This window comes from Centroberyx gerrardi, chromosome 2 (assembly GCF_048128805.1).
Source record: "Centroberyx gerrardi isolate f3 chromosome 2, fCenGer3.hap1.cur.20231027, whole genome shotgun sequence".
NCBI lineage: Eukaryota > Metazoa > Chordata > Actinopteri > Beryciformes > Berycidae > Centroberyx > Centroberyx gerrardi.
The window spans coordinates 16,075,540-16,103,510 of NC_135998.1; the positions used below are offsets into that span (position 1 = coordinate 16,075,540).

The 27,971-nt window shown below is 41.3% G+C and overlaps 1 protein-coding gene across 1 annotated transcript; it reads right to left on the reverse strand.

The window, feature by feature from the left end:
* Positions 1-22,334, reverse strand: LOC139911930 (protein FAM222A-like). Its single transcript, XM_071899561.2, has 3 exons — positions 22,209-22,334; positions 11,755-11,922; positions 1-1,436 (listed from the first exon to the last, which is right to left on the reverse strand). Exons 2-3 carry the CDS (start codon positions 11,873-11,875, stop codon positions 1-3), a joined length of 1,557 nt encoding a protein of 518 aa, XP_071755662.1. The 5' UTR covers positions 11,876-11,922; positions 22,209-22,334.
* Between the last annotated feature and the right edge of the window lie 5,637 nt (positions 22,335-27,971).

A 27,971-nucleotide genomic window follows, 5' to 3' on the forward strand; every position in this document is an offset into this window, starting at 1 on the left:
TTATCTGTAGACGGGGAGCTGGATGTGGCTTTGCTGGTGGTGCTCCAGTAGCTGAGGCATCCCCATGGCTTCGTACCCACGGCCCAGCATACGCTCTTTGATGCAGGGAGGGTGGATCTCACTGATCAGGCACTCCAGAGACTGCAGACTGCTGCTCAGTACTGAGGCATGGCACAGGCTAGAACTGGGCAGCCCACAACAGAGGCTTTGGTCTGTGCTGTAGGCCTGGGGATGAGGAGGAGGGTGGAGCTGGGGCTGATGACGCGGCAGGTGGTGGTGATGATGGCGGTTTGGGTGGGGATGGGGATGGGAAAGCCCCATGTCTCTAGGCCTGCCCATAGAGGGACCAGTTGCCAGCTCCTGAGAGGTATAACAGTCACTGTCAGGGGTGGGCAGGACACTGTCCCACGGAGGAGCAAAGTACTGTCCAACAGAGAATTCCCCATGCATGGCAGGACAGTTCAGAGGGGACGCGCTAACCTGCTCCTGCCCAGCCCCATTACTGCCTACAGTGGGGGGATGTGGCCTGTATGACAGTTGTGTGGAACACGCCAAAGGGAGGCAGGTTTCAGGAGACTGGCTGACCCCAGCCTCTGCCCCTCTGTGCCCCTGAGCATTGTTACATACACCGTACATCCTCAGTGTCCCATGTTGATAGTGCTGCTGCTGCTGCCGTTGCTGTTGCTGAATTTGATGTTGTTGTTGTTTGTGCTGCCACATGGTGTAGTCTCCTTCATCTAGGTACCCAGCTTTGGCTATGTCTGCACTCTGGGTCGGTAGCACCGCCCCCGAGAATGCCAGGCTGCTCTGGGGTGGCACTCCCAGGACAAAGTCAGAGTCTGAATGGGCCACGGCAGCCACAGCCTGGAGGGAGGGGCTGGCTTTCGCCTCTCCCCCCAGTTGCAGGGCCTGGCTGTGGGGAACTCGGTTCATCTGCCTCATCAGGCTTTGAACCCCAGCCAGCTCAGACTGGGGTGCCAGGCTCTGGTCTCCAGAGGCCATCATAGCACTAGAACAAAGTGTCTCAATGGGCACATCGGGGGGCTTACATGAGCTGATATGATAGGCCTTATGCCCATGTCTGGTAGCTGTGTAGCCATTATTGAGAGAATTATTATATGGTGCCACTGAAGTCTGGGTGTATGCATGTTTAGTCCTCTTGCCTTCAGAGTTTTTCACAACACCTTTGATGATCACAGAGGCCTTGACGACGGCCAGCAAACCCTGGTAGCCTCCTGAGTAAGGGTGGGAATAAGGGCTATAGCGTTGGCCTGTGGTGTCTAAGCCATTGACTGTTTTGTTAAGCTGTTTGTGCTGTGGCACCCGGATGTTGGACGGAAAGATTTTGATGGATAGTGGGCTGTTGGCAGTCTTCTGGGCGAAAGCGTCCAACTCTGCAGGAGAAGGGTACCGAGAAGTCATGGAAGCTGGCTCACCTGAGACACAAGCAGACAGAAACAAATAATTAGTCTACACCACTAAGCCTATACCAAAAGCAATGATAAATAGTCCAATGAAACCCAAATTATCCTCATGTCTCCTCCATTTCCCATCCTCTCCTTTCCTTTCTTCCCCAAACCCATTTAAGGGAGTGATGGTAGACATGTGTATCTCTTTTAAACTCATTTTAGAGAGGGGAGACACCTCCAGCACGGTTTTATCCTTGCTTGATGAAATTAATTCAGACTTATTTCAACCCAGAATTAGTTTACCCAGGGAAATCAAGGAGAGGGGCAGAGGCAACAGGAGAGGAGAGAGGAGCTAATTTTACCACAATGGTTCCAATGAGATTCATTTGATGACATTTAGCCATGAAACCACCATAGGAGGAGCTAGGTGGACGCTGATGCTGGTAAATGTGAGAAGAAATTGACAGCGGTGCCAAAGACTGATGATTATGTTTTTGTAGCTTTCCGTGAAATATGGAAAAAAGCACTCTGTAAATCAAACACTCCTGAGCCTAGCTAATAATTTGTAAAGTGTACATATCACTTCTTGCATATGATGGGTATTTCAGCAATTTGCCTAAATGCTGAAATTCTCCCTAGCTTATATCTCTTTTGGTCTTTTCTCAATAGCTTCCTAATCATTCAAGGCTGCCCAGTCCCTACCTGAGAAATTCAGTTCCACTTAATCCTTTTATGAACCTGAATTGACTCTACTGTAAAAGCCTGGAGCTTAAACTGTGAGGAAAAAGTTGAGGCAGACGGAAAAAGAGCAATCACCAAGAGGACTGCTATTGAATGGTGTGCGGGAAAGCTGAGGGGACAAACCAAGATTGGATTTAAACACTATTATTCAGGCAATTTCATGGCTGCTTAACTCATAGCGACAAAGGAAAGGTGGAAAAGGCGCTCCATTTAAAAACAATAAATCACCTGGTAGAAATTACCACCACCCTTCAGAATGACACTTTTATGGAATTCCTGACATGAAAAGCAAAAGTGGTGAAATTAACCTAGATGACACTGTAGTCAGCGGAAATCACAGCAGCCAAGAGAACAAGGCAGTAATCTGCAATAAAAGGAAGGGGAGAAAAATAAAAAACAAAACACTTCATTTTGTTTTCAATAACAAAACCAATTCCAGCTATGCAGGGGAGAGCTCACTCGTTGTTCCCATTTGAAATTGATTTGGGAGTTCATTTCATTTCAGGCCTACAGTGAGCCTCCAACTGTGAAAATGATTCAATCTACAAGATCCATCTCATGAAAGAAATAAATTGGGTGTTTAAAATGGAGGAAAGAGGTAAGGTGGAGTGTTCAATCCATCCAGCAATCTCCCAGCGGAGCATAAGGAACAGCACCATGGTGCCAGTAGCATGAGTGAATTCTACAGAGTAATACAGCACAGCAAAACACTGCTTATTTATATGTATCACAATATAGTGCTGCTATAGAAAACAATGACATTTGGGATGTCGAACAGATGTCTACACAACCTTAAGATGTGGTCTGTGGTCAGTGGTGTGTAATCCTACACACGGAGAAAGAGGGAACACCATAAAGCTTCCTGGCCTTTAGCCAAAAACTGAATGTTCTTGACCCTAAATGCTTAGAAGAGGGGGCCATGTCCACCTGAAAGGCGTTTAGATGATGTAAAATAATCAGACAGAAGAGAGGCGGCCTAGAAAAAACACCAAACTGACTTCTTGCATCACCATACACACTGGCACCACTGCACAAAGAGCATCTATTTTCTGCCTTGGATAATATAGCCCAATTACCAAAGAGAAATAAATATTATGAAACAAATCAAAGACTGCCATTTGTGCCATGTCTTGTTCAGTAAAGTGTCAGTGTTTAGCCCTGAGCAGTGAGATTGGCTTGCTGTTCCATAAACACTTCAAACCCTTTGAATGCTAATACGTCTTCACAGGGTGTCTGACTTTGTAAGTCCAGAGATTACAGCCCTGTCAGAGCCACGGAGACACAACACAGCTGTACCACCCACTGTGGCTGGCTTAATGTGGCAATACTGAAACCTCTTTGCCCTCCCGCCTCCCCCCTCCCCACACACAGACACACACACACACACATCAAGTCAATACTACAACCATCAATTGCATGATGACTGGGACATCTTAAAAATGCCTAAGAGCTATTGGGTCACATGAAATCAACACTAGTTAAAGATGCACAATTCAATTTTATTACACTGGCAGCCCCAAATGACAGTGAGAAGTAATTGTTTCAATATTGAGGACTTCAATACCAAGAAATCATGCAGGACAATGTCAGTAAACTGTGCACAGCATTATGTTTTACCCAACTGGCCAGTCTGAGATTTCTTTACACTAAAGAATACCAAAAGGACGAGAGAGGCAAAAGATCCAGCGTTTCTGACAAAAACAGGAACCTTGATATTGTGTTTTTTTATTTCAATTTCTAAGATGTTAATGAAATGGTCCTTTTCCAGTTTTGATTTGTGACGTCCTGGGTACAGAGAAGATTTCCCACCACTGGCCAACTCAACACAAGAATTTAATTTGGGCAAATAGGATGGACCTAGGTCATCTCAATTAAGGGGGTGAGGTGTTATTCTCTGTTGCAGATAAGGCTGATAATATTGTTATATTTTTACATAATAATCTTGTATAATGCAGTTTTAAGTTTCAGTATGTGGTGAGTAAGCGAGAAAAAATTTTCTGCAGAAACATTTACCTTGAATTGCTCATGCTCACACTAAGGACAAATTGACAGTTGGAAGAAGGACCATGTAACTGCAAGTGGCCCGAAAGCACTTTAAAACTTGTCTAGTAAATTCAATGACAAATGTCACTTTAAATATAAGTGTCTGACTGTTTAAGAAGAAGCCCTTTGTATACTGAAATGGCGCATCAAGGTGCCATTTGTTTACATTGGCCTAAGTGCATATTTCAACCAGTAGATGGTGCATAGATGCTGCAGAAAGCTGTGTAAACATGTGGCACCTTGATGCACCAAGCGTGACCTTTATTCACGGAATACATTTTTGTCCAACAAAATACTTGCCACATGTTTCACGAAATGGATTTTGTACCACGAAATATATCTACATAAACAAATAATTACATTTTAATAGAAGCTTATTTCATACACAAAATGAAAATAGTACATCATTTTCACAAACTCAATTTTGTCAAAGAAAGTGTTGCTTCTGCATTTTGTGGACAAAATCAAACAAGGTGTTTTGGGATTTTGTGTTACTAAAATGCATTTCGTGCCACAAAATTAATTTTGTGCACAAAATTCACAAGGTAACAGTCGGTACCATACGCATAACAGATATTAAGAAGGACTTTTTATTTATCTTACAATGTATAAACACTGCTTGTATATAGGCACTGTTCCCTATGAATGTGATACATAGGAAAATCTACATATATGGTCTAAAAAAACAAAAAAAAGACCCATTAAATCATTTAGACATATTAATAAAAACTTCAATATCAACCAAAAGTCAACTTTTTGGAATTCATTCTTTTTTTCTCCTTCAGATTTTCAACAAAGCTAATGTGTCATCATAAATAATCATAATAATGAGGCATAGTAAACACAGATAGGAATGTGTAATGTTTTCAGTTCAAGTCAAGAAATGGAAACAAATATGAGATTGTTCACATGACAACAAGGAAATGACAGCTATGTGTCGTTAGGTAAGGAATGACAGAGAGGAGGTAATTAGTAGTCCGACCTTAAGCACTTAATCACCCTGAACCTGCAGACAGAGTTTCACACTTCAGCCCTGAGAGAGCAGAGGATCCTACTTAAGTCCAAGTCCTCTCTACATGCAAAAAAACATACTCACTGAATATAACATCACTTGCTTAGAAGGCAACCTTGGCCGAGGGCATCATGCAGTGCTTACAAATTGTAATTTTTTCACTCCTTTAACCTTTTCTACTTGAATTTGGACGCCGGTGGCAGTGATTGAAGTAAGTTACTTGGAATTCAAAAGCTTGTGTATTTTTTCTCAAGAATCAGGGTAATGACACCGACGTGTGCATCTAGGTACCTACACTGATATTTATAATGGTCCCACTAGTTAGCACTGAATGTTTCTCAGTTGGAAGGGGCTCCAGGCATGAAGCATGCTGCTTAACTGTTGTAGCACCATGCTGAGAGAAACTGGCATGCTTTCACAGAAAACACTTAATCCTGATTTCCTCGTTTCATGCAGGGGACGTCCTTGGAGAGAAAGAGTTGGAGGTGAGGGCCAATCTTAAACTCTCAATTACCACTATGCCTAATTAACCATAAGAAGGCAGGTAAAGGCATGTCTGTTTGTTTGTGTGCGTGTGTGTGTGTGCGTGTGTGTGTGTGTGTGTGTGTGTGTGTGTGTGTGTACACGTATGAGGGGGAGAGAGAGAGCGAGAGATTTATAAATATCAGCATAAAAACATTCTGGAGGGATGAAATACAACATTGAGTATCCACCATGCCATGGTGTATATGGTCTTTCATAACCCTGATTCCACCCCCATACAATCCCACTCAATGCCTTCTGTCACTTTAAGCTGGCTAATCTTTTTCCCATGGTCACACTTAAAGCAATTCCCCCCAGATTAGAGTGGAGACCTCATTGTTTTGGAGCTGTTTGAGTTAATCACTAATTTACGGGCAAAACAAGCCCCTGAGGCAGGGCTGAAAACAGGACTTGGACCAGCTCACTGCATTTCCACACCATGGCTCCTCTCTAGACTCACATCTCTCACACACCCAAAAGGCCAACATGAGGAAATGGGTCGAATGACCACTAGATATGATCCCCATATGTTTTATATTTACTGATTTAGATTTTTTACATTTATATGAGATAAAGCAAGAATTCATAAAATATTCCCTGTTAATAACCAGACATGTAGGCTGTAGACTACCAGGCAAATCCCTTAAGTCTTTAATGTTATGCTTGACATTTTTGTCCGATAACATGTTTACAAATATCCTTTCCAGGAACGTGGCACAGAGAACTGGCTGTTAATTACAGAACTGTGGCTCACAGCAGGCAGAAGTTAAATACTTGTTTACCACTCCAATAATCCTGATATTTTAAATACTCTGGCCTACCTTCACAACAGCTCAGCACATTCACAGCACATCTAAAACCTATGTCTCTGTTACCATGACAACCCCCTCTAGGCACACAGTTGGCCCAATAAGCCCAGTCATTACAGCCATGTAATTAATTGGCCCTGCCTTCATTCATCTGTTCGAGCTGAGCGTCTGTAGTTGACTACCTGCTGGTCAGGCAGAGTGAGGACACCTAAACTAGTATCAACTTGTAGGTAACACTGAAAATAAACCTCTGCTGTTCAGTTAATTTGTTCAATATCTGCAAATCATATTCAGAGGTCACGTATCCTTTCACTCATGTTCGAAGCATTCAACTTCAACTGTCAAACATTCAGTCAACATTGAGCCATGTGCAGACCCCCACCCTGCAGTGGCCTGTGCCCTTACAGAATATCACCATTAAGATGCAGTACCAGCAGCTTTGTTTGTATCAATGTACCCATATAAAGAGGCATTAATATTAATGCCCTATGGGGTTAACAGGGGGGCTGCCAGTTAATGCCTCCATGTGGAACAAAAGGAGGGCGAGAGAGAGAGAGAGAGAGAGAGAGAAAGAGAGATAGAGAGAGAGAGAGAGAGAGAGAGAGACGAGACGAGCACTAGGTTGCTTCCGTGAGGGTCCTATGAGTTCAGTATAGGGTACAACCCGGTGCAACCCAGAGGACCATTAAAGAGATATGGTTGAAGTAGAAAAAAGAGATAGACAGACAGAACATATAGCTCTTTCAACACTCACTCACTCCACCTCTTTCCACAAACACACAAATACAAAAAACAAACAGACACTCATTCCCCCCCCCCCCATTTCCTTCCCTCCCATGTCAGTAATCTCTTCATGAAGGGTGTTCACAGAACAGAGTAACCTCAGGGTTGAACACTTAGTTATGTGTGCTCGAGGAGACTCTGGCGGATACTTCTTTGCACCAGTGTCACTCCTCATTTGTTTCTGTGCCGCTTGGCCCAGCTTGGGGAAAGTGTTCCTCTCAAAGCAGGCCTTCTGCAAGCACAGGCCAGCAGCGTGGGAAAAAGCATTCCCAGTCTCTGCTTTCATGCTGAGAGATAGCAGAGGAGAGCACAGCGCTCATTCACTCTCATCACATAATTCCTAACACTCAGTTACACATAGAATTCTCTCACGTGGGTTTTTGTGGCTGAGGACTTTTATGTCCAGTACCACACATTCGCTGATAGCTAAAATGGAAATGGTTTTAAAAAGCACAGCAGCAACTACAAACTGTCCCTATTTAACTTGATCCAACAACGGCTCATTTAATAAAGAAGCCCGGCCATAGGCAGAGGGCTCTCATTGGCAGAGCAGTTTGTTTCCTCTGGTTGTGTTTGAAATGTCAGGCTAGTGCTGGAGGCGAAGGGGTGCTGCTCAACGCACAGTCGCTGTACATGAAACTCAGGGGGGGGGGGAAGGATCCTGCAGGTAAACAGGATGAGAAAGGCGCCCCTGGTTCTGCCTGAGGCAAACTAGGCCCTTCTGTTCCAGCGTTTAGCAGACAAGTGCTCCACTGATTCCCAATTAATATTTAATAACAAAAAGACAAAGAGGCGTTTCACCCCAGGAGAGAAATGGAGAGATGGGGGTAATGGGGGTAGGGAGGTTCAACATTTCAAATTTGAGTGCAGTTGGGGATACACTGGACTTGAAACAAAATTTTTCAACAAAGCTGAAAAATTACAATGCAAAACCCTCAGCATGATTTTGTCAACCTATTCACCACAAAATCTGTCATGGTTTAAAGGTTAATCAGTCACAGCATTTACTTACCTTCCATACGCCACTAATCATACAATGCTAATATGTTGTTATGCTATAAAGCAATATACTGGACCTGACATTCTCTAATATTCTATAATGCATAAATAAATAAATAATGCATTTTATTTGTACTGCACTTTTCATTCAGTGAATCTCAAAGTGCTACAGAGTTAAAAACAAAAAAAAAGAGTTAACATGAAAAAGCCTTCCTGAATAAAAAGGTTTTTAGGCCATAAAGTCCACAGAAATGTCACACAATTATACATCATGTTTGAAGTTTTTCTCCAAGGTAACATATGTGATAAGGTCAGAAAGTCTGAATGGCCTGTGTTGGGTCAATCCACTGACAACAGGCACTGAAATCTGATCTAAATCTAATAATAATGGGGTCATTAAATCTGATAGTAACAATGAGGTGAGAACATACAACAGAACCGCATAGGGGTCTCTAGGGAGAGTCTGGACTTTCTCAATTTTCCACTTCAATGACATTAGTGTGCATTTCTCTTATATTTCTTTTTTTGTGCATGTACACATGTGAGGGATCTCTATCTAAACACATTAAATATACATACATTCCACAAATTACATATATCACACACATACATTCACTACATACAAACTCAATGTAAGATTATGCTTTGAATAGAAGTACATATTGCATGCAGAAAAATTACCTGTATGAGAATATTTCCCAGGCCCAACATTGATTTCAAGATGAAGAAAAAAATCATTGGAGTGCAGGATCAATCAGATAGAATAATCCTGACTACTGCTCTACTCTCTAGACAAAAGGTGCATGTATTTAATATAGGCTGAACTAACATTGATTATCAAATTATGGTAATTTTGCACACGCAAGTGTACAGTGTTCATGGTCAATATTTGCATACAGTAGCCTTCCATTTAAGTACAATTTGAGACCAAAAAATTGATTGTTAGGGTCTAGGGTCCACATCTATATCATATCATAGATGCAGAAAGAATTCAACTCCCTTCAATTTTTCTGCATTTAGTGGTGTTACTGCAAGAATTCAAAATGGATTAAATTATGATTTTTTTTTTTTGTGACTGATCAACACATAATAATCCATCATGATAAAGCAGATTAAAAAAAAAACATTTTTTTTTTTTTTTGTAACAAATTAATTAAAAATGAAAAGACAGTGAAGAAATATTCAAGCCCTTTGCAGTGACTCTCCAAACTGAGTAAAGGTGAATTGAACTTCCTTTGAATGTCCTTGAGATATCTCTACAATTTAGTTAGAATCCACCTGTGGCCAATTCAACTGACTGGGCATGATTTAGAGTGAAACATATACTGTATGTGTATATAAGGTCACACAAATGACAGTGAACGTCAGAGTAGAAACTACCATGAAGTCCAAAGAACTGTCTTCAGAGACAGAACTGTGAAGAGGCAGAGATCCAGGGAAGGGTATAAAACAATTTCAAGTGTTTGAAGAAAAACAAGAGCACATTAGGCTCCATCTTCAGCAGATGGAAAAAATATGGAAGGACACAGATTCTTCCTAGAGCTAGTCGTCCGGCCAACCTGAGCAACCGGGCAGGAAGGACCCTGGTCAGGCAGGTGACCAAGAACCGAAGGGTCACTGTGGCAGGGCTACAGAGTGTTTTTTAGCTGCGATGTGAGATCTTGCCGAAAGAACGACAGTGCAGCACATCACAAATCTGGACTGTATGGCAGAGTAGCCGGAAGGAAGCCACTCCTGACAAAAGGCACATGACAGCAGCCTGGAGTTTGCAAAAAAGAAGTGAAAGACTCCGAGGGCATGAGGCAAAAGATCTGTGGTCTGTTCAAATAAAAATTCATAAAAATTCTTCAGCCATAATGCCAAACGCTATGTCTGACAGAAACCAGCATAGCTCATCATCCATCTCCACCACCCCCAGCGTGAAGCATGGTGGCATCAGCATCATGTTTTGGGACGGCTTTCAGCAGCAGGAACTGGGAAACTAAAGCCTCTTTCACACATAGAACCATAAGATTGACAAATTAACTTTTCCGGCAGCTCTATAGTGGTTTGCCCTGTTCACACTATTAGCTGCTATCCATAAAGTTTCTGTGTAGAATGCATTCACACATGATGGTCACAGATAGGTGAGGTGAGGCCAGATGTTGTGTTTAAGATACACAATGGAAGATGTCTTTTGTTAGCAAGCTAGCCAAGAAACAATTGATAACAAATAAATAAGACATTCCCAGATATGATACACATTACGTGAAGAATTGCCTTTGCAGTCACGTTAGGGGTATGGGGACAGGGATTTAGCTTGCTGGCTAATCTAAGAGTTTGTTTAAAACTAACACTCTACACTGGCGAACACAGTTGCTTGGCTTGGTGACTTGTGATTGGCTGAATGATGAGGGGCAAAACAAGCCTTCAGCCCTGCAGCCTCGACCATGGGGGGAAAAAAACAGACAAGCATTGCCTGAGGATCTCAGACTGCACTCCGAGTCATAAGCAGGTTAAAAGATCTTAGATGTAGCTACAAACCAGACCCAGCAGAGATTTATAAGCCATCAGGAAAAAAAACAACAAAAAAAACAAATTTAAAATCAATTGTAGCACAGGCAACCGCTGCAGAGTAACTTAATTTGGCGTAATATCTCATGATGTGAATCTACACTTTGTCATTGACCTGGCAGGAGAACACTACACAATTTGGACCTGTGCACAAATAACATGGCCAAGGTAGGCTATAACACATAAAGAAAACAGTATTGGCCCAAGAACTGAGCCTCGAGACGCATCACATTTAATCAGTGAGGCAGAACAAAGATAATCACAAATGGAGACTAAGTATTTTCTGTTTGTCAGGAATGATAAGAATCAGTTCAGGTTCGCCCCAACGATACCAACCCAACCTATCAATTAGTATACCATGATCAATCAAGTTGAAGACTGTGCATAGGTCAAGCGACACTACCATGGAGTGCTTTTGGGACATGAGTCCACGTTGGCCTGCACACATTCGCACTGCCAGCTCAATTAAAACATCCCCGTCATCATCATCAGGAGGCCCAGACAACATCCCATTATTTTAATTCTAGAAACCTCCCAACAACTGAATTCTCAGCGCAAAGTTTAAAAACTTGATGAATGTCTGCATGAATGTGTGTAATAATAAACAGTGAAAATCAAAATGAGTATTTTTCTAAACTCCTTACCATATAGTTTCAACATGATCTTTACATGCACTTTGAGAAATCTATATGCTCAAGCTTATTAATGAGACTGAACAACATGACCAGTCATAGCTGATAATAAAGCATCAGGTGCATGAACAGGCTCCGCTTGTACTATCTGGCCCTAATAAATTGTGCGTCTGTGATATCAAATTATCTGCAGAGTGCTTGTTCTCTGTCCTCTCTGGTTAAGTGTCTTCACCTGTTTGATGTGGACTCACCTTTGTGAGTGCAGGGCTGCGACGGTGGTACCGGTAGCAATAATGGAGGTGGGGGAACATCCAGGATCTTGGGGGTGCAGAGCAGATGCTGGTTCTGCCGTCTCTGGATGCAGGCCAGCATGGTAGTTCACTGGGGCTCTACAGCTGCACAGAGCTTTGGTAAACCTGCTAGAGTAAAGGGAAAACAGGATTGTTACTTTCTGGCCAACACCAGAATTTTCAACTAAAAGACAACCTTAAACACAATGGAGGCTAAATAATCCCCTCCACTTTCCTTCCCATGTCTTCTCATTTTCAAGATATCTTTGACTTTGCAGCTTGGCCACATAGTGAGGAGGAACACTGGAGAAAACATAGATGCCCACTTTACGATAAAGTTTGAAAATGCATCAAATTACAAGCAGCGAGTGGTACTTAAATTCCAAATCCTACATCAAAACATCAGCTAGATCTTGGAAGAAAATTGCAAGCTTGCTGCTAGATGTTACAGAAACCCCATAGGAGTCTCTCTTCTCTCAAAAACATATTTCCCGCTTTACTTCAACAGCCTATATAAAACTGTGCACTCGCTTGGGTCCTTTTACCATATTAAAATTCAGGAGCCCCCTTTGAACTGCTGAGACTATGCATCTAAGAAAGTAATATCACTTAATAATGAGTCCATTTCCTTCTTCTGCTTAGTTGTTATGATGGCTCTTTCCTGTTATCAACCTTGTTCTGTCGGTTGCTATAGCACAGATCATTTACAAGGCCTCCTGTAGCCTCGGGCTGTGCCTTTCAATTTGTAACTAGCCCAGAGAACTGGGCTTCTTGTTCCATAAATTTATGGCAGTATTGATCAGCAGAGAAAGCCAAAAGCAGCTCTCCCCCTAAAATAGGTTCTGCTATTTGCAGAGTTAAGTATTGTCAGAGGTAATGAGTGGCTGTGTCTGACAGAAGCAGCCTCTTCCCAGCAGTACTGATTTAAGCCATCATTCTGAATAGAAAGCTAGGTATTATGAGGATATTTCATAGGTAAATGCATCTTTAACATTCTCTTTGATTATCTGTTGGAGTCAGCAAATCTGAATGCTAGTATTGCAAACTGCAGAACCTGAGGCTATCTCAAAACAGGCATTACTGCACCTGAATGAGATGCCAGACAGACAAGTGCTATCTATGCAAAATATCACAGTCTTAGACCTATCTATCAATATATCAAAAGACTTGCTCTTCAGTGCAAATGAAATGAAACAAAGTGCTTTCATTACGTTGTGGTAGCCCTCAACTAGGCTAATATGAGCGCGCAGCGTACAGCCGCCAGACTGCCCTCATTTCTTTTTCTTGCTCGGTTTTTCTTCTATGGTTCCTTTGGATTATTGTTTTCATTTCTCCCTCAAGGTCCAGAGGGCAGCTTAAGTGAGTCAACCACAGAATAGAGTGTTCAGTCCCTAGCTGCAGAAACATGATTACCTCCACCTCAAAAGGAGGAAGGACCAGAGTGGCTTTCATTCTAGTCAGGTGCCTGAAGAGATTCCCCCACTCTTCCTTTTCTCTTGCACCCCATCCCCCAACCCCCCCCATCTGTCCCTGGGTGACAAGCCCACTTCAAACTGCTCCGTGCAGCCTTTTGCATCTGTGCACACATATCTGAGCAGCTAAAAGCCTTGGCATGGTCAGACTCCATCTCAGAAAGAATGCCAATTTCACAACAACCCTTCCATTACCACACATTTGTCAGATGGGGGGTTGAGCAGAAAAAAGCAGAAAGAACAGAAGAAAGAGAAAAGGTATCTCCAGGGAAATCCCTTCGCCACTTAACCAGCAGAAAATGAGACGAATCGGAATACCTTCCATTACTCCCCTAATTTGCTGCTGGATGAAACTGCATCAAGGAGGGCATTATAATTCAGAGAGAGGTCGGTGGTTTAAAGCAAAAAGTTTTTACTGAGAACAGAAGAGCTAGAAAAGAAGGCATAAAAGCGCAACTGATGAAAGTTTCTTTCATCCTGTTATCTAAATTTAAAATTTAAAGAGATTTTGCGAAAACTTAAGCTTAAAATTGCCTTCATACTCTCAAGTAGAATTACTAAAAAAGGGAAAGATCAAAGTGATCCCAGACAGCAGAATGATATTATCTGGTCTAAGATCTCAAGTGATATCAATTCTCCAGCCCTCCACATAATGTGTTGCTCAACAAAAAACAGGTTTTGTGTCTTGCACGTCCGGATGTACTCTGTCTATACATTCATGTGATACAGTTTTGAGTAGCTGAAAAAATATATAAATTCAGCATGTGACAACTAACTAGGATCATTAACATAATTGTCACTGAATGTTGCCTCCCTCCAAGCAAGTTTTCTTCAATCAACTTTTCAATCAGCAGCTAATCTTCATTTATGCAGGACATTACCTTATAGGTTATAAACCCAATGGCCATTTGTCTAGCTTCTCGGCTTTCCTGTGATCCCTCCTCTTCCATTCCCATGTTTTATAAGTTAATGTCTGCAAGGTCTCCACTATCATGGATAATAAGAAAAGGGCACAAAGTTTAAGCTGCAAGGACGTCTAATCCTTGCCACTCTGGGGCGACATCAGTGCAGCTGATAAGCAGCGTTATCAGCCATAATGTGGCCCACTGAGAGCTTGCCAGGGAGATAAAGACCTTGTGCTCTGCAGTCCATCTTTTGTCTCCCATGGTTTTTTGATAAGGCTGTTTTGGCAGACAAATTGGCCCGTTCCATCAATGATGAACTTATTTTTCAGAATCTGGGGGAAAATGGCATGAAAACTAAAATGTCTCATTTTCTAACGCATTGTCTGTCCTGGGATCAGGACAGGGTTCTGTGTGAGGAGATAACAAGGCCATTCGCCGAGCGACAAGGGCAGTGATTGGGAGACTGGATGATGGCTGTTGTGGTTTAAATGGGCAGAGAACTTATTCTTTCAAAGTTAAACTGCATCGAGACGGCACGCCCTAACGATAAATGCACCCCTCAGAAATACCCTTGACACAGCTATTGATATGGCGTAATCAATCATTAGAAAATGAATTCCAGCTTCAGGTAAGCTCTGGCTTGACAATCAAGGCTATGTGAATCACATTTATCAGGATAATAAAGCTTGCTATGCACCAATACCCAGAAAATGCACTACCAGATCAAAACAAAATTTGTATAGCATGCTTTCCAAAATGTGTTGATGCCTGTTTTTGGCCTGTTTGATTGTAGAGAGCTGCTGTACATCAGTATCTATCAAAGTGGGGGCATAAAAATGTGTGAAGTGAGTGGCACCCTCCTAAAAGCCCTAAATTACACATGGGCCTCGATAAGAGCATCTGTCTGACCTTCTGGAGTCTTTCCTCTACTTAAAGCAGCATCAAGGGTCTGAGCTGGGGGAGAAGTGCATAGCCCAGAGGCCCTCGCCCTCTACAAACACAAAACTGCACTGAAAGGAAGATACTGGCTTTTTACACACACACACACACACACACACCATCGTCAACCCACTACATTCACGCACCCCTCCCTATCCCAATCATCTCAGCTCCTGTTAGCAGTTCTCAGAATCCTCAGTTAATAATTAGATGTTAATGACATTTTTTTAAGATGAGCACTCTTTTCACTCTCTAGATGGATTAGCATGTGCTAATGTTTTTCCTTCCCTATCCACCCAGAAACTGTAGACCGGCAGTACGGACAGGGAAAAACCAGAAGATAGGGACAAAAAAGACACAGTAAGGTTCATTTACAAAGAAATAAATGATTTGCATACAGAGCTACTGGTTGTTATAGGAGTGAAAAAGCAATGTCTAACCTCTTGAGTAAAAGAGAAGTGGTCTGTGAGTTACAATGCATTTACTGTATAATTACGCTGTATGTTATTTATGGTACTTATAATACAGTCTTCACAGTAGGCACTGCAGGATCCTGTCTGAGTAATGGAGACAGGACAAGTAGTCTGACATACAGACAGAATTAGACAGCAGTGCTGCTGCAGCTGCTGGTTTCATCTCTACACACACACACACACACACACACACACACACACACACACACACACACACACACACACACACACACATCAATTCCCCCAACCCCCTCATACATTTTTAATAGAATCTATTACTCCTGGATTAGCCGATAAGAGCCGGCCTGGTTAAATTCTCTAATAGTTTGCATAATTGGTATCAGAGCACTATATAAGAGAGACCCACATTTCTCTCTCTTACATTCTCCTTCTCTGTGAAAAAAAAAAAAAAAAAGACACCAAGGTTCAAATACAGGATAACCAAACAACCCGGAGCCACTCTGCTCTACACCATAAGCACACTCAAGGCCCGAGGCTGATAACAATGAGCCTCATTTCCATTGAGATTAGCTCCTATAAAAGGTATTACAACAGTGTTAAACAGGGCTTCCTACACAATTCATGCACACGCTCGAAATATATGTAAAATAAATACAACGGCTGGAGCAAAATTCAGAGCGATGTCCGGGGGATTCACTTGGATGGAAATCATGCAGCATTTATGGTTGGGTGTCTGGGAGGTGGATTGTGTTTCAAGATGTATGTTATGCACAGGCTTGTTCAACCACAACAGTATTTTAAGACGTTTTGTTTCCATAGTATGCTTGTATAGGGAAGTACAATACAAGAGGAGATCATTTTACACACATTGTTTATGTGGCCGCTCGATTTCCACACTTAACTTCTGCATATGAGCGATTAACACAGCAAACCAAGATCCTGGGATTTACCTCCTAATGTCTCTCCATTTTTTTTTTCAGTTCATGTACCCAGGAAAAGTAATTATTGCATAAAACTGTGTAGTGTAAAAGGGTAAATCATCAATCCATTCTGAAAATAAAAAGCTGAAAAAATGAATGGTAAAACATTCTAGTTTCTCTCATGTTCTAACGGTTGTGTTACAATAATGAGACCAATGGCACACAGGTTTGAATGTGCTATAAAACCACAGATCCTCAACTCTGTGATGACTCAGAATCATACACCACTGACAACAATTTCAGGGAGTTTTTCTTCTATTTATTCCCTCACCATTGCAAAGACCACATACAATAGGCTACTGCATATATAAATACATATAACTTATATATAACTAATTTTCCTCATGCTTGTTGTGGTCTGAGCCCTGTCACTGCAGGCTGCTTTTCTGTTGTGAAGCTATTTCACTGCATTTTTAAATTACATTTTGCCCCTGCACATCTAACCACCTGCCCATGGTAATGAAACCTCTAACATTTCCATATGCCACACAAAGAAATATAAAAATCTGTTATTATAGTCAATATATGAGCTTTTTCTTTAGCAACCTCTTACTGTTGCCTTTATCAGTCTATCTATCTGAAATCTACATCAAGCAGCATTTAGTTGGCCAATACTTGCTTTGGTGTTAAATGCACTACAATATTGATTTGTCTTCATTGCACCTATTGAACTTATTTGGGAATCCAATAAACCATGCACAAAATTATTAATTTATAATCTATGAACAGTTTCTTGGATGGAAACAATGTAGGAAAAGCACAGAGTTAAAATTAAGATTTTTTTAAGCTATATGCAAAGGAATGTAATGTAATGTGTGAAGCTTGCCACCACACTTCTCTACTCCCACTACCTAATGTGATAAAAAAAAAAATTAAGCTTAAATTAATAATGTCAGTTACAGAATGAAAGCCAAGATCACCTTCACTGACAATATCCTCTCTAATTTTTTTCAATAGCATTCAACATCTGGCATCGCTGCACAAACGAACAAATGATGCACAATAGAGAGGAGAAATGGTTTGAACTGAAAGACAGCCCAACTCCTCGGGATTAGAGCATGAATGATTAATTCTGTCAACAGCAGCTACATGATCTAGCGTGAAATATTCGTCAATATAAGGTTTTGCAGTTTGACAAACAATACATCATTCATTTAAAATGTGAGCATAGGCTATTTCTATGACCTTGTGAAAGCAGTCGGTCTTTCAAAACAGTCTTTGCGAGACGCTCAGTGCTTCAGAATAACATAAGTAATATATCCAAACTATAGATGAAAAGGACAATGAGCTCACCGTCTCGATTTTGAAATTTGCCCCGCTCATGAATATCTGGCACTTCTTGTTTGTGCACATTTGTCTCTGTGCCCAGCAGTCATTTTTGCACAGGGCTTTAAAAACTTAGGGGGACACCACCTTTTACTGTATTGCTGCACAACACAGTTTTTAAGGGATTCCCATAGTAGGGAAAAGAGGTTATACTTATGGGATTGAAAATGGATTTGTTTTTTGGAAAATAGTAATTCCGACTCCATGTGTATACAGATGCAGAGTACTGTATTAGCCATGAATACAAAGCTGCACAATTAAGTCTTATTTAAGTGAACAGGCCTGGTAGGGAGTAGGAAGCCTTGGACTCACCCAAATCTGCCCTTGCACACAGACGGTGCCAAGGTAAGAGGAACACTCTGCATGGAGTAAAGTCTGACCAATGCCAAGGTAGCATTAAGGTAAACAGAGCCTTATCTTATCCTTATCCTACATACGAGTGTGCTCACTGGGACACATTGTCAAATAACTAGGAGCACGCTGTCCAACCTTTGGAAAACCTTGACTTCAAAAGATAACAGTTAGAGAAAGAGTGAGCTTAAAGTTGTTTTGTCAAAACAGATATATAGAATTAAACCCTAATTTAAATGAATTGTGACATGTCGGTCAACTAAACTGTTATTAAAATGACAGACAGCAGTAATTGATTGGTGATTGCGGGGACATTTTTTGAATTAATTCAGATTTGATGTTATTTTAGTTAAGTTAATCATTTCCATTGCTAGGGGCAATGAATGGGACTGTGGTCACAAGCTGCATGTGACAAGTTTGTTACTGTTGTTTCAATTACTCTGCACTCGTGCACCTCTCAGCTGAATCAAAACAAGCTATTATCCAGAGATACAGGCACTGCCCTTTGCAAATTAAGTCCTATAATGGACATGTGCCATACTTCAGATAACAGGTGCACTGAAAAATAGACAAAAGTCAATTTCAAACTAAGTGAAAAATGTTTTCAATGTGCAGGGAAGCACACAAACAGAATACAGACAAATAAAAACAAACAAACAAAGGACAAAACACCCAATTTGATGTAATCTAGTTCATAATCCACCCACTGCCAATCTCATCTCCTGGGACTGCAAACTATGACATATGAGCTTATGAAATAATGAAAAGTTTTGAATGAATCCATATACATGACAGATAACATTGGGCACCCTTTCTTAGAAAGAACACATGCAACTAAGCTTGTTTTGGTTTTGCATTTGTATCATTCCTCCGTGGTTGAAGCTGACCAGAACCAGACTTGACTAGACCAGACAGAACTGGACATGAACACCGTGCACACACACGTTTCTCAAGTTCTTCAGTGACATCCATTGAAAGAACTATTTGGTCAATAAAATTCTGTACTTTATTTAGCCAACATAAAAAAAACAAATGTTGATTTATCCTTTCTAATCAGCCATCAGCAATTTAATTTCACCAAACTCACCAAGGAGTGTTCAAACTTCCCCTCAAGCTTCTCTTAAGATTTAATATGCAAAAGAAAAATCCCCCACCACACACACACACACACCTCCCATTCCCACCCCTCTTCTCACCAAGCCCTCTCCTCTGCTGCACAGCTGGTTCAGTGTGGTGTCAAGGGTCACTGATTCCTTCAAGTCATTAAAAATGTTAATAAAACATAGGACTCATAAGAAGTGATTGAGAAAATGCTCCCTGTAGGCGTCCCACATGGGAGATAACTTCTTTCTTTCTTCCACTCTTAATGATAAGCTCTCTACCAAGCATCATAGAAACAGCTAACTAGGAAAAAGGCTCTTTGATCCCTGCACTAACCCAAAATGACATCAGCTTGCTGCCTTCCCATTAAGGGCAGATAATGCTGCATCAAGTGCAATCTGGCAGTGTATATCATTAATTTGAGGTAATGACTGAGCGCCGCCATGTAGACAAAATAAAGACTACTCAAGTTCCAAATAAGACTGGCAGTCCCGTCCCCTCCCCTCCCCTCCCCAGTGACCTCAGGGGCCCGGTCCTTAACCCTCCATCCTTAACCCTCTGTCCCTCTACCCCCTCATCCTATTAAAATGAAAAGACCAATTAGACAGATTTCAAAAGATGGCAGGCTGCCTGTAATTACACACGACATCCCTTTGCAGATAAAAAGGTGATTACAATGGGTGCACGGGAGGAATTGCTTAGCAACCAAGCCATTGACATTATCTCTGTAAGAGGAGCAGAGACATTGTGTACACATTTTTTTTTTTTTCAAGTCAATTTGCATCATCCTGTCATTCAATCTCTTGACTATAGACTGATACACAACACAAATAACTAGCCGAGAATTTGGAGGTACATGGATGGCATGGTGGAAAAAGACATGACCTTAATCAGACCTTGTACTGGACTGGGTAATAATCATGCCACAACCAAGAAAAGGCCATTCGCACATTAAACAGTTTCCTTTGGTCCAGTATAGCGCTTGAGATTGAGTGAGCCTGGAGAAACGACACAGTATATCACAGGCCAGCGCCACTATAGCTCAGCTTTGCTTCCAAGAAAGCAGAGGGGAGCAGGCAGCCAGATGACAAATCCCTTCTCTTCATAGAGCTGGAGATAGACTGCTGGGGTGAGATGTGAGATCAGCGGGAAACCCCAGGGATACCTACACACGACTGTTCAAAATTCTGCCCAATTTACAGGCCTCTCAAACACGTTCAGGCCCAGACAAAGCACATGTCACACCAACAGCCTGAACATAAACTACTGTAGCAAACAGCAGTGCTGCAAAAGTACAGAAACTAGTGTTTACTCATTAATTTTACACAGCATTACCACTGGTCTGGTCTAATGGACTATAAGTCAAAAGCACAGTTGCAATGTCTGTAACGCCATGTTTCCAAAAATATTAAAGATGTGTTAAAAACAATACAGATCACGTAAAGCTATTAAAATGCAATTACATAGTGTGTCTATGTTCTGTGGTATATTACACTACACACTGACTGGCAGGTGAAAATAAGATAAAGCCACCTGCTATTCAAACTCTAGACTTTACAGCATTCTGAAAGCAGCCCAATGGATTGAATGTCAAACCAAGATCTATGAATAAAGCAATTTCCTTGAGATGTTAAGGCACTATATTTTTCAATTAGATGAATTACATTGTGGCAGCTCAAAGGCCATAATGTTTATTTCATGATTTGAATACATTTAGGAGGCAAATTATATGAGAAGCAAAGACAGAGAGAGAGAGCTGCCCATTTATGATAGTGCCAGGCGGCGGCAGGCGAATAATAATAACATAGCCATTGGGCTTCACACATCTTGCTCTTAGTTTTGGTCAGAAACAATAGCAAATAGGACAATAAATTGCAAGCCTTTTCTCTTTTCTATCTCTAGTGGGAAGCTGTGACATCCCATCTTTGTGGGCAATAAATGATCTGACACAAGCAGGAAGGCGAGCTGGATAGAATTTCACACCTGGCCAATAATCTATATGGCCCTCTGCTGCGGCTAACCTTCAACCTCGGCTGCCACCGGTGCAGTGAGGTGCGATGATCCCACCTCCGGCTCAGACAATAGAACTGGAAGCTAAGCCTTCACAGGCTGCTTTGAAAGACCAATAATATACTTCAAAGCATTTCCTGTATCCACTGAGATTCTGACATACAAATCCCCTTTCATTGCAAGCTGTGCATAGGTCACAAAACCATTACCGACTCACGACGCAGGCAGACGAGACGGACTGCTAGACTTGACCCGTTTGACGCTTTTGTATTGGCTCCTATCAGAACACTTTCACCAGCAAAGACAGTCAGAAACTAAAGGTGTTCCGTTACGCATAGGTTTCTTGCCTTTAAATGGAACAAAATCTATCATATTAACCAATGTAGGCCTACTGTATCGTAGGTTTAACTATTTCCCAGGCTCAAACACATTTCAATGAATAGCCTACCACTTCAATAATTCATCTAATCAGTGCTGGTAGCTAACTGGGTTCAAATGTCTCACGGAGTCGGTCCATATAAATCCACATGTGCATTATAGTAATAACAGTAGGACACTGATGTGTTGTAAGGGCGAGACGCTCCTATCCATTAGTGCGCACTGGGCATCTTCACCCCTTTAGCACTGTCGACCCAGAAATCAATGCAGGGCTAATCCTGACAACACGCATTGAAACATCTTTCACTCACTAGCCTAAATCCCTTTCCCAATCCATTATGATCATTTAGGCTGTATCACTGGAGCCTACACAGCTACCATTCAAAGCCAATTCGCCTGCTATAACTGCAGAGCAAAGAAAACATTTTCTGCATTGAATATCTTTTAGCAAATAGAGCACAGAGTGTCAATTAAACATTAAATGTATTGATGCAAATCGGAACATAATTAATTTCTTACAGAGTTTTATCTTATCATAAGGCTTGTTTATCTTTGGTTCGCCACGGCTGATTGGTTGGTCTCCCAGTCGGAAGGCGTATTTCCTCCGCAAAAGCAAGCTCGGCTCTAATGTCCCGATGAGTAATGGAAAACTCTGTGGAAATATCCATTGATGAGGTCAACTCCATTAACGGTACTTCTTCGACATGATTAATACTCGCGTCAGAGGCAATTTCACCGATTGTGTTTTGCGTGCCGCCGCTTACATCTCCTCTCGGCAGCCGACCGAGCTAGGCTACAGTGTGATGTCGGAGTGGAAATGAGTCCTCCGCACAGTTGAAACCGGCTTCAGACCAATCAATCAAGGGCACATTTGAATATTCCCACGGCCCGGCCAATCGCCTGAAAGAGAAGGCGGTCGCTGTGGTGATGCCAATTCCATCGAAGTAAGCACGTTGCTGTTTCGCGGAAAAATTTAAAGGCGAAGAGCGCTTGACATCAGCAGAGAGGAGAGATGAGAGAGAAGTAAGACTGCGTTACACAATCACATTTCTCATCACTCACTACAGTGTCCAAAAAAAAAAAAAACCTGCAGCAGTGAACAGGACGTAATTCGGTGTCACTGTCACAGGGGGATTACAGGCTACCTGTCCTGTGGACTACACTTACTGGTGGCATGTTATAGTGGCCTGCTGATGCCCAAAAGAGTACCAGTGGCACTTTTAAGAAATCAACCATGCCATAGCATCAGAGAGAGAGATAGAGAACTGGGAATTTTGAAATGTGCAGGAATCCTGAAAGCCTTTCCATTACAAATTATTATTTCATCACTAATATGGCCTGACAGCATATTTCACTTCAAATGCTGTCTCTCAGGTAACTCTCGACAGAAGCCTGTTGCGGCTTGTTGCTGAAAATTATTGAATTGTGTGTGTGTGTGTGTGTGTGTGCATGTGTGTTAGTGCTGTGACAAACACCTACAGAACCATAATTGGATTTCATGCCAGTTTATCCGGTTCTGAAACTATTAGAAACAGCATATGGAATAAGAGCATGTGGCACTGAGAGCTCACCCTCTGTGTTAAGACTTAAGAATGTATTTTTATGTTGTATACATTTTGCTTCCTGAGGTGGGAGCAGTGCAGCAAGATTGTTCAACATCATTTATCAACGTAATAGCCTATGCTGCCTTGCTTGTTGCCCTTAAGGACATGAGGTATGTGAAATATCCACATAGCAAAGACAGGATATATGCAACCTTTGTTTGAGTGCTCACCCAGCTTAAATCTAATAATATTTCCCTGTGGCTGTCAAAATGACTCAACTTGAACATGTTATAGGAGCTAATGGCATCACAGTGCGGGCTGACTGCCTCGAGGGGGAAGTAAATGTAGCCTACCTGTGTGTGTGTGTGTGTGTGTGTGTGTGTGTGTGTGTGTGTCCCGATGCCTCTGCAGGTGCTGTCACACAAAAATGACTCCAATTCCACCATCTGGCTGATGGGGTAAAACAGCTGCACCCACCTCTGCCCTTAAGCTTCTGGCTCCCTAATGTCACCCTCGCATCTTGCATCTGTGACCTCACGTCCCATTTACTCAGACATGCAGAAACACCCCAACACTCAGGGCAGTTTGTCCATCCTCAGATGCTAAATTAGACTTTGAACAGCCCTTTCATTTCTCCACATTAAACCCATCATAGTACTCTGCACTCCCATGAATATTCCCAACGCTGTGCGAGCTCGTCACAGTGGAAACCAGCCAGACATATTCACTACAAATCCAAACCTATATTGGCTCTAAGTGAAAGACAGATGTTTCTTATCCTTTGAGGAAGACAATTGGGTGCACAGCCAGCATAAAGACTTCATGCAGACATATTCTAACCCACTGTTGCTGTCACAAAGAATATTGAATTGTTTTTTGACAGCTCCCTGAGTGTCATTCTTCAGTTTGAATGAGGCCTGCAGATGGCAAATGAGGTTACCATGCCAACTGGTGTCCCTATATTGAACATTGAAGAGGTAGATGGGGAAACGTTCTCTCGTTAATCACAGATTGTTGTCACAGCTATACCTCAAACGGAAACTAATTAATTCGTACTGATCAAAGGGAATTCACTTTAATCGTGTGCCAGTGGATTATATTAAAGTAACATAACACTGATCAATCCACATGTGGCAAAACACATCATGGTGTCTCCGAAATCCAAGTGTTTTAATTGTTCAGTCTGCAAAAACATCACACAGACATTTTGACCCAACAGCCACTTTAAGTGTAGGCACGATTCTTGTTGAGAGAACCAGCAACAGTAAATTATACAGTACATTACCCTCTATTACAGAGTAATTATAGAGTACATTACCCTCTACTTTAACTATTTTCCTAGGGTCTGATGTTAATAGGGTGATATGTAATTCAAAGCACACCCTCCCACCCCATCCCGCATGCATGTTATGATCAGCGGTTAACCAGCTGGGACAAGACTCGTCTGAAAAAATACTGAATACTTCCATTCAGTGACCATATTAGCAAATAATATTACATGTTTATTCCTTCGGTTGCACCTTCTTTTTTCTCCTTTGCTTGATGTTATATATCATAAAATGATGACTTTCCCAAAAAAAATTCCTTTGATATTAACTGGTTCTAGTAAATTATAACATCAAGTTTAAAATACATTTTTACCAGAGTACTCATGAGCACTCATGCATTTGGTTATTTTAAATGTATTATTTTCTCAAACAAATGTAATAATTTTGAATAATGTCTCTTTCAAATGCATTTGTATTCTGTATCCTAGACATATTCTGCAGTTATATTTGGGTGTGTAAAGGCCCTTTCTTATGAAAACTGCTTCCAACATCAAGGGTAAAAGATCGTTAAATGAATTCAGATGAGAACTTATCACAACAGTAATACCTTGCTTGTGGGAAGATGCGTGTGCATGTGCATGCATTTGTGTACACACACACACACACACACACACACACACACACACACACACAGACAGGTCATTATACAACAAAATGAACCTCTTGATGTAGTTTTATTTCCTCCACAGAAAAGCCTTATTCAAGTGGATGCTGTGTAAGGCTGGAACAGACACATGCCCATTGATTAAATGTACCTTGATTAAAGCCCATGATTAAATGTACCTCAGTAACAGAAGTAGATTTTGTCTTCAAACAATAAGCCCATAAGCATAATGACAATAATTTTGTACTGCCTTTGGCTCTACAGTAACAACATAACAAATGCAACAAAACAAAGAGGACAAGCTAACATCATGGAAGCAGAAAACAGTACCATGGTATCTCTACGAATTAAAGTCTAGGGACATTTTGCTTTATATCTGGAGAATTTTGAAAGGATAATTCCTCTGGTACAGTCTACTCTAGAGTGTAGAGAAACATGTCCTGCCCTGAATACCTGTGTGACATGTTCACTAACATAAATACTTCAGTTCTAAACATGGCATAACCTGCTTGTTTTAAAAATATCACAAGATAACATTATTCAGCTGAGTTTCCAAACCATAGGGCACACATGCCTAAAGCTGCTAAGTTAAACAGGAAATGAAAGATTTGTGAACATTATAAACCCGTTGCTTTGATGAGTTATTCATGCCGATGACTTGGTATCAACTGTCTGAGAAAGCTTTTGCTTATTTACTTACACCTCTAGAAGTTATTTTACAAACCTTTAGACTCATGGAGGGTAAACAGAAAATAGCCTACACTGCATTTTCCAGCATTGCTTAGAAAGGATAAAGGGTCAAATTCTGTCAAAATTCACGGCTAAAACGTTCAGTGTGTCGTAAAAACATTCACATTACTTGGAAATATGTGTTTATAATCAAAGTGTTGTTAGAAAGATATATGCAGCAGGATTTATGAGCATCTCTTAATAAAAAAAGTTCTTTAAAATAGTTATCTCCATTAAATTCCTTGCTCAGCCTATCTGAGTTTATATGGTCAAGTCAAAACATTTATAGATCATAATGATGTTTAGCATATCCCATAGAAATATGTGTGTAGCTGCGATACTGCTGGCTGGTTGGAAGAACATGAAGGATAAATATGCATATGGTCAGGTGAATGACTGTAGGTATGAAAAAGGGACAGGGACTCAACTTCAGACTAATATTTCACCAACTTTGATTTATTGTCCTTACTAAACCTCGGGTTTCTCTGGATAACTGCTTCTAATTTACTTTGCTGAAATCAATTTAATTCAAGCAGTAAAATGATAATTTATTAAGGCTTCTTCATATATACACTTCTTCATATATAGAGAATGCCGCTCCTTAATTTGATTCTGACGACAGAACTGATGCTGTAAACTGTTGCCATTTTTAAATATACATGAGGATAATAACAGTTTGTTTTTTACTTTGTTTGTTTTTACTTATCATTTGTATGTCGACCACATCTTTTTTGGCCTAGGTGGTACAAGATCATACACATCCAAAGGTATTCTCTCCAAATACTCCAAAAGGTATTCTCTCCTACTCTCATCCTGATAACCATGTCTAACCTCATAGGATGTCCAGCCCTCCCTCTTAAGACTGTCCTCATCAGACCGGAATGAACCTGGCGCTGACACTAATAAAGAGTCCCATCTGTGCCTGGCAGGCAGAGGCGACCGAACCAATGAAGTTCTTGGTAAAGTCTCCTCTTTCACCCATTGGCGGTGGCTGCCCTCATCTCTGTCATGATGAAAAGGAGAGAGTGCAAGGGTAATTAAATACCAGCAGGGGTCTGGGGCAACCCCAATAACTCTCTGTAACAAGGCCATAAGAGACATTATCGCTTAAAGGTTCACACAATCCAAAGAATACTAACAGAGCACTTAATGCTCCCAACACCCACTCTGTTAATAGGCCTGCTTGTTCCTCAGAGAAAATTGACCCTGTGGAGAGATATCTGCTATTGCTCACAGACTAAGTGCACAGACTTTGTTCCTCTTATGCCACCACTTTGACCATCCTGCGCTAGTGAGAACTGGGTTTGATGTGAACTCACTGAACACTCCTGCTATACTGAGGCTACACAGTACAGCCTGTTGAGGCATACTGCCATCTGCTGGCAAAGGCACGCTTGTACAACAGTAAGTCTGTGTAACTGAACAACTATACAAGCAAGGGAGTGTTCCTTAAATTTATAAAGACATTAAATGCATCATGCAGTTACTGGGATGATTATGTGATGTGTCAGGTAGAAACACAAATACTACTAATAAGTTTTTGCTGTCATATCACTCAGTATTTCGAGTAGCCTACATTCACTCAGAGAGCTACAGAAATATGTCTTGAGTCAAAGTACCTACTATTGCCTTATACATGCTAAGGGACTCCAGACATACATGTTTTCCAATGCTTGTTGTTAATGAAACTACAACATTATTCTCCCCATAACATTTACCATCCATTAAGACAAACAGACTGAAACTTCACAGTTTGCAGTTCAGGATTATGCTGTGGTGAAACAGCGTGCATTAGCCCATTAACAGTTTAATCAATATACCAGCCTAGATGTAATATAACCAATGTAGTTGGGTAGTCTAAGGCAGTGATTCTCAACCTTTTTCATATCAAGGACCCCTAATTTAGTACACATTAGTGTTCACTTCTTGTAAATTAAATAATGGTGAAGTTTAACAATTCATCCATTTGCTGGGGACCCCCTGGAACCCCCTCAGGGACCTCTGATGGTCCCCGGACCCCACATTGAGAACCACTGGTCTAAGGTACTTTAAGAGGTAATTGAAGTTGCCTGGGGTT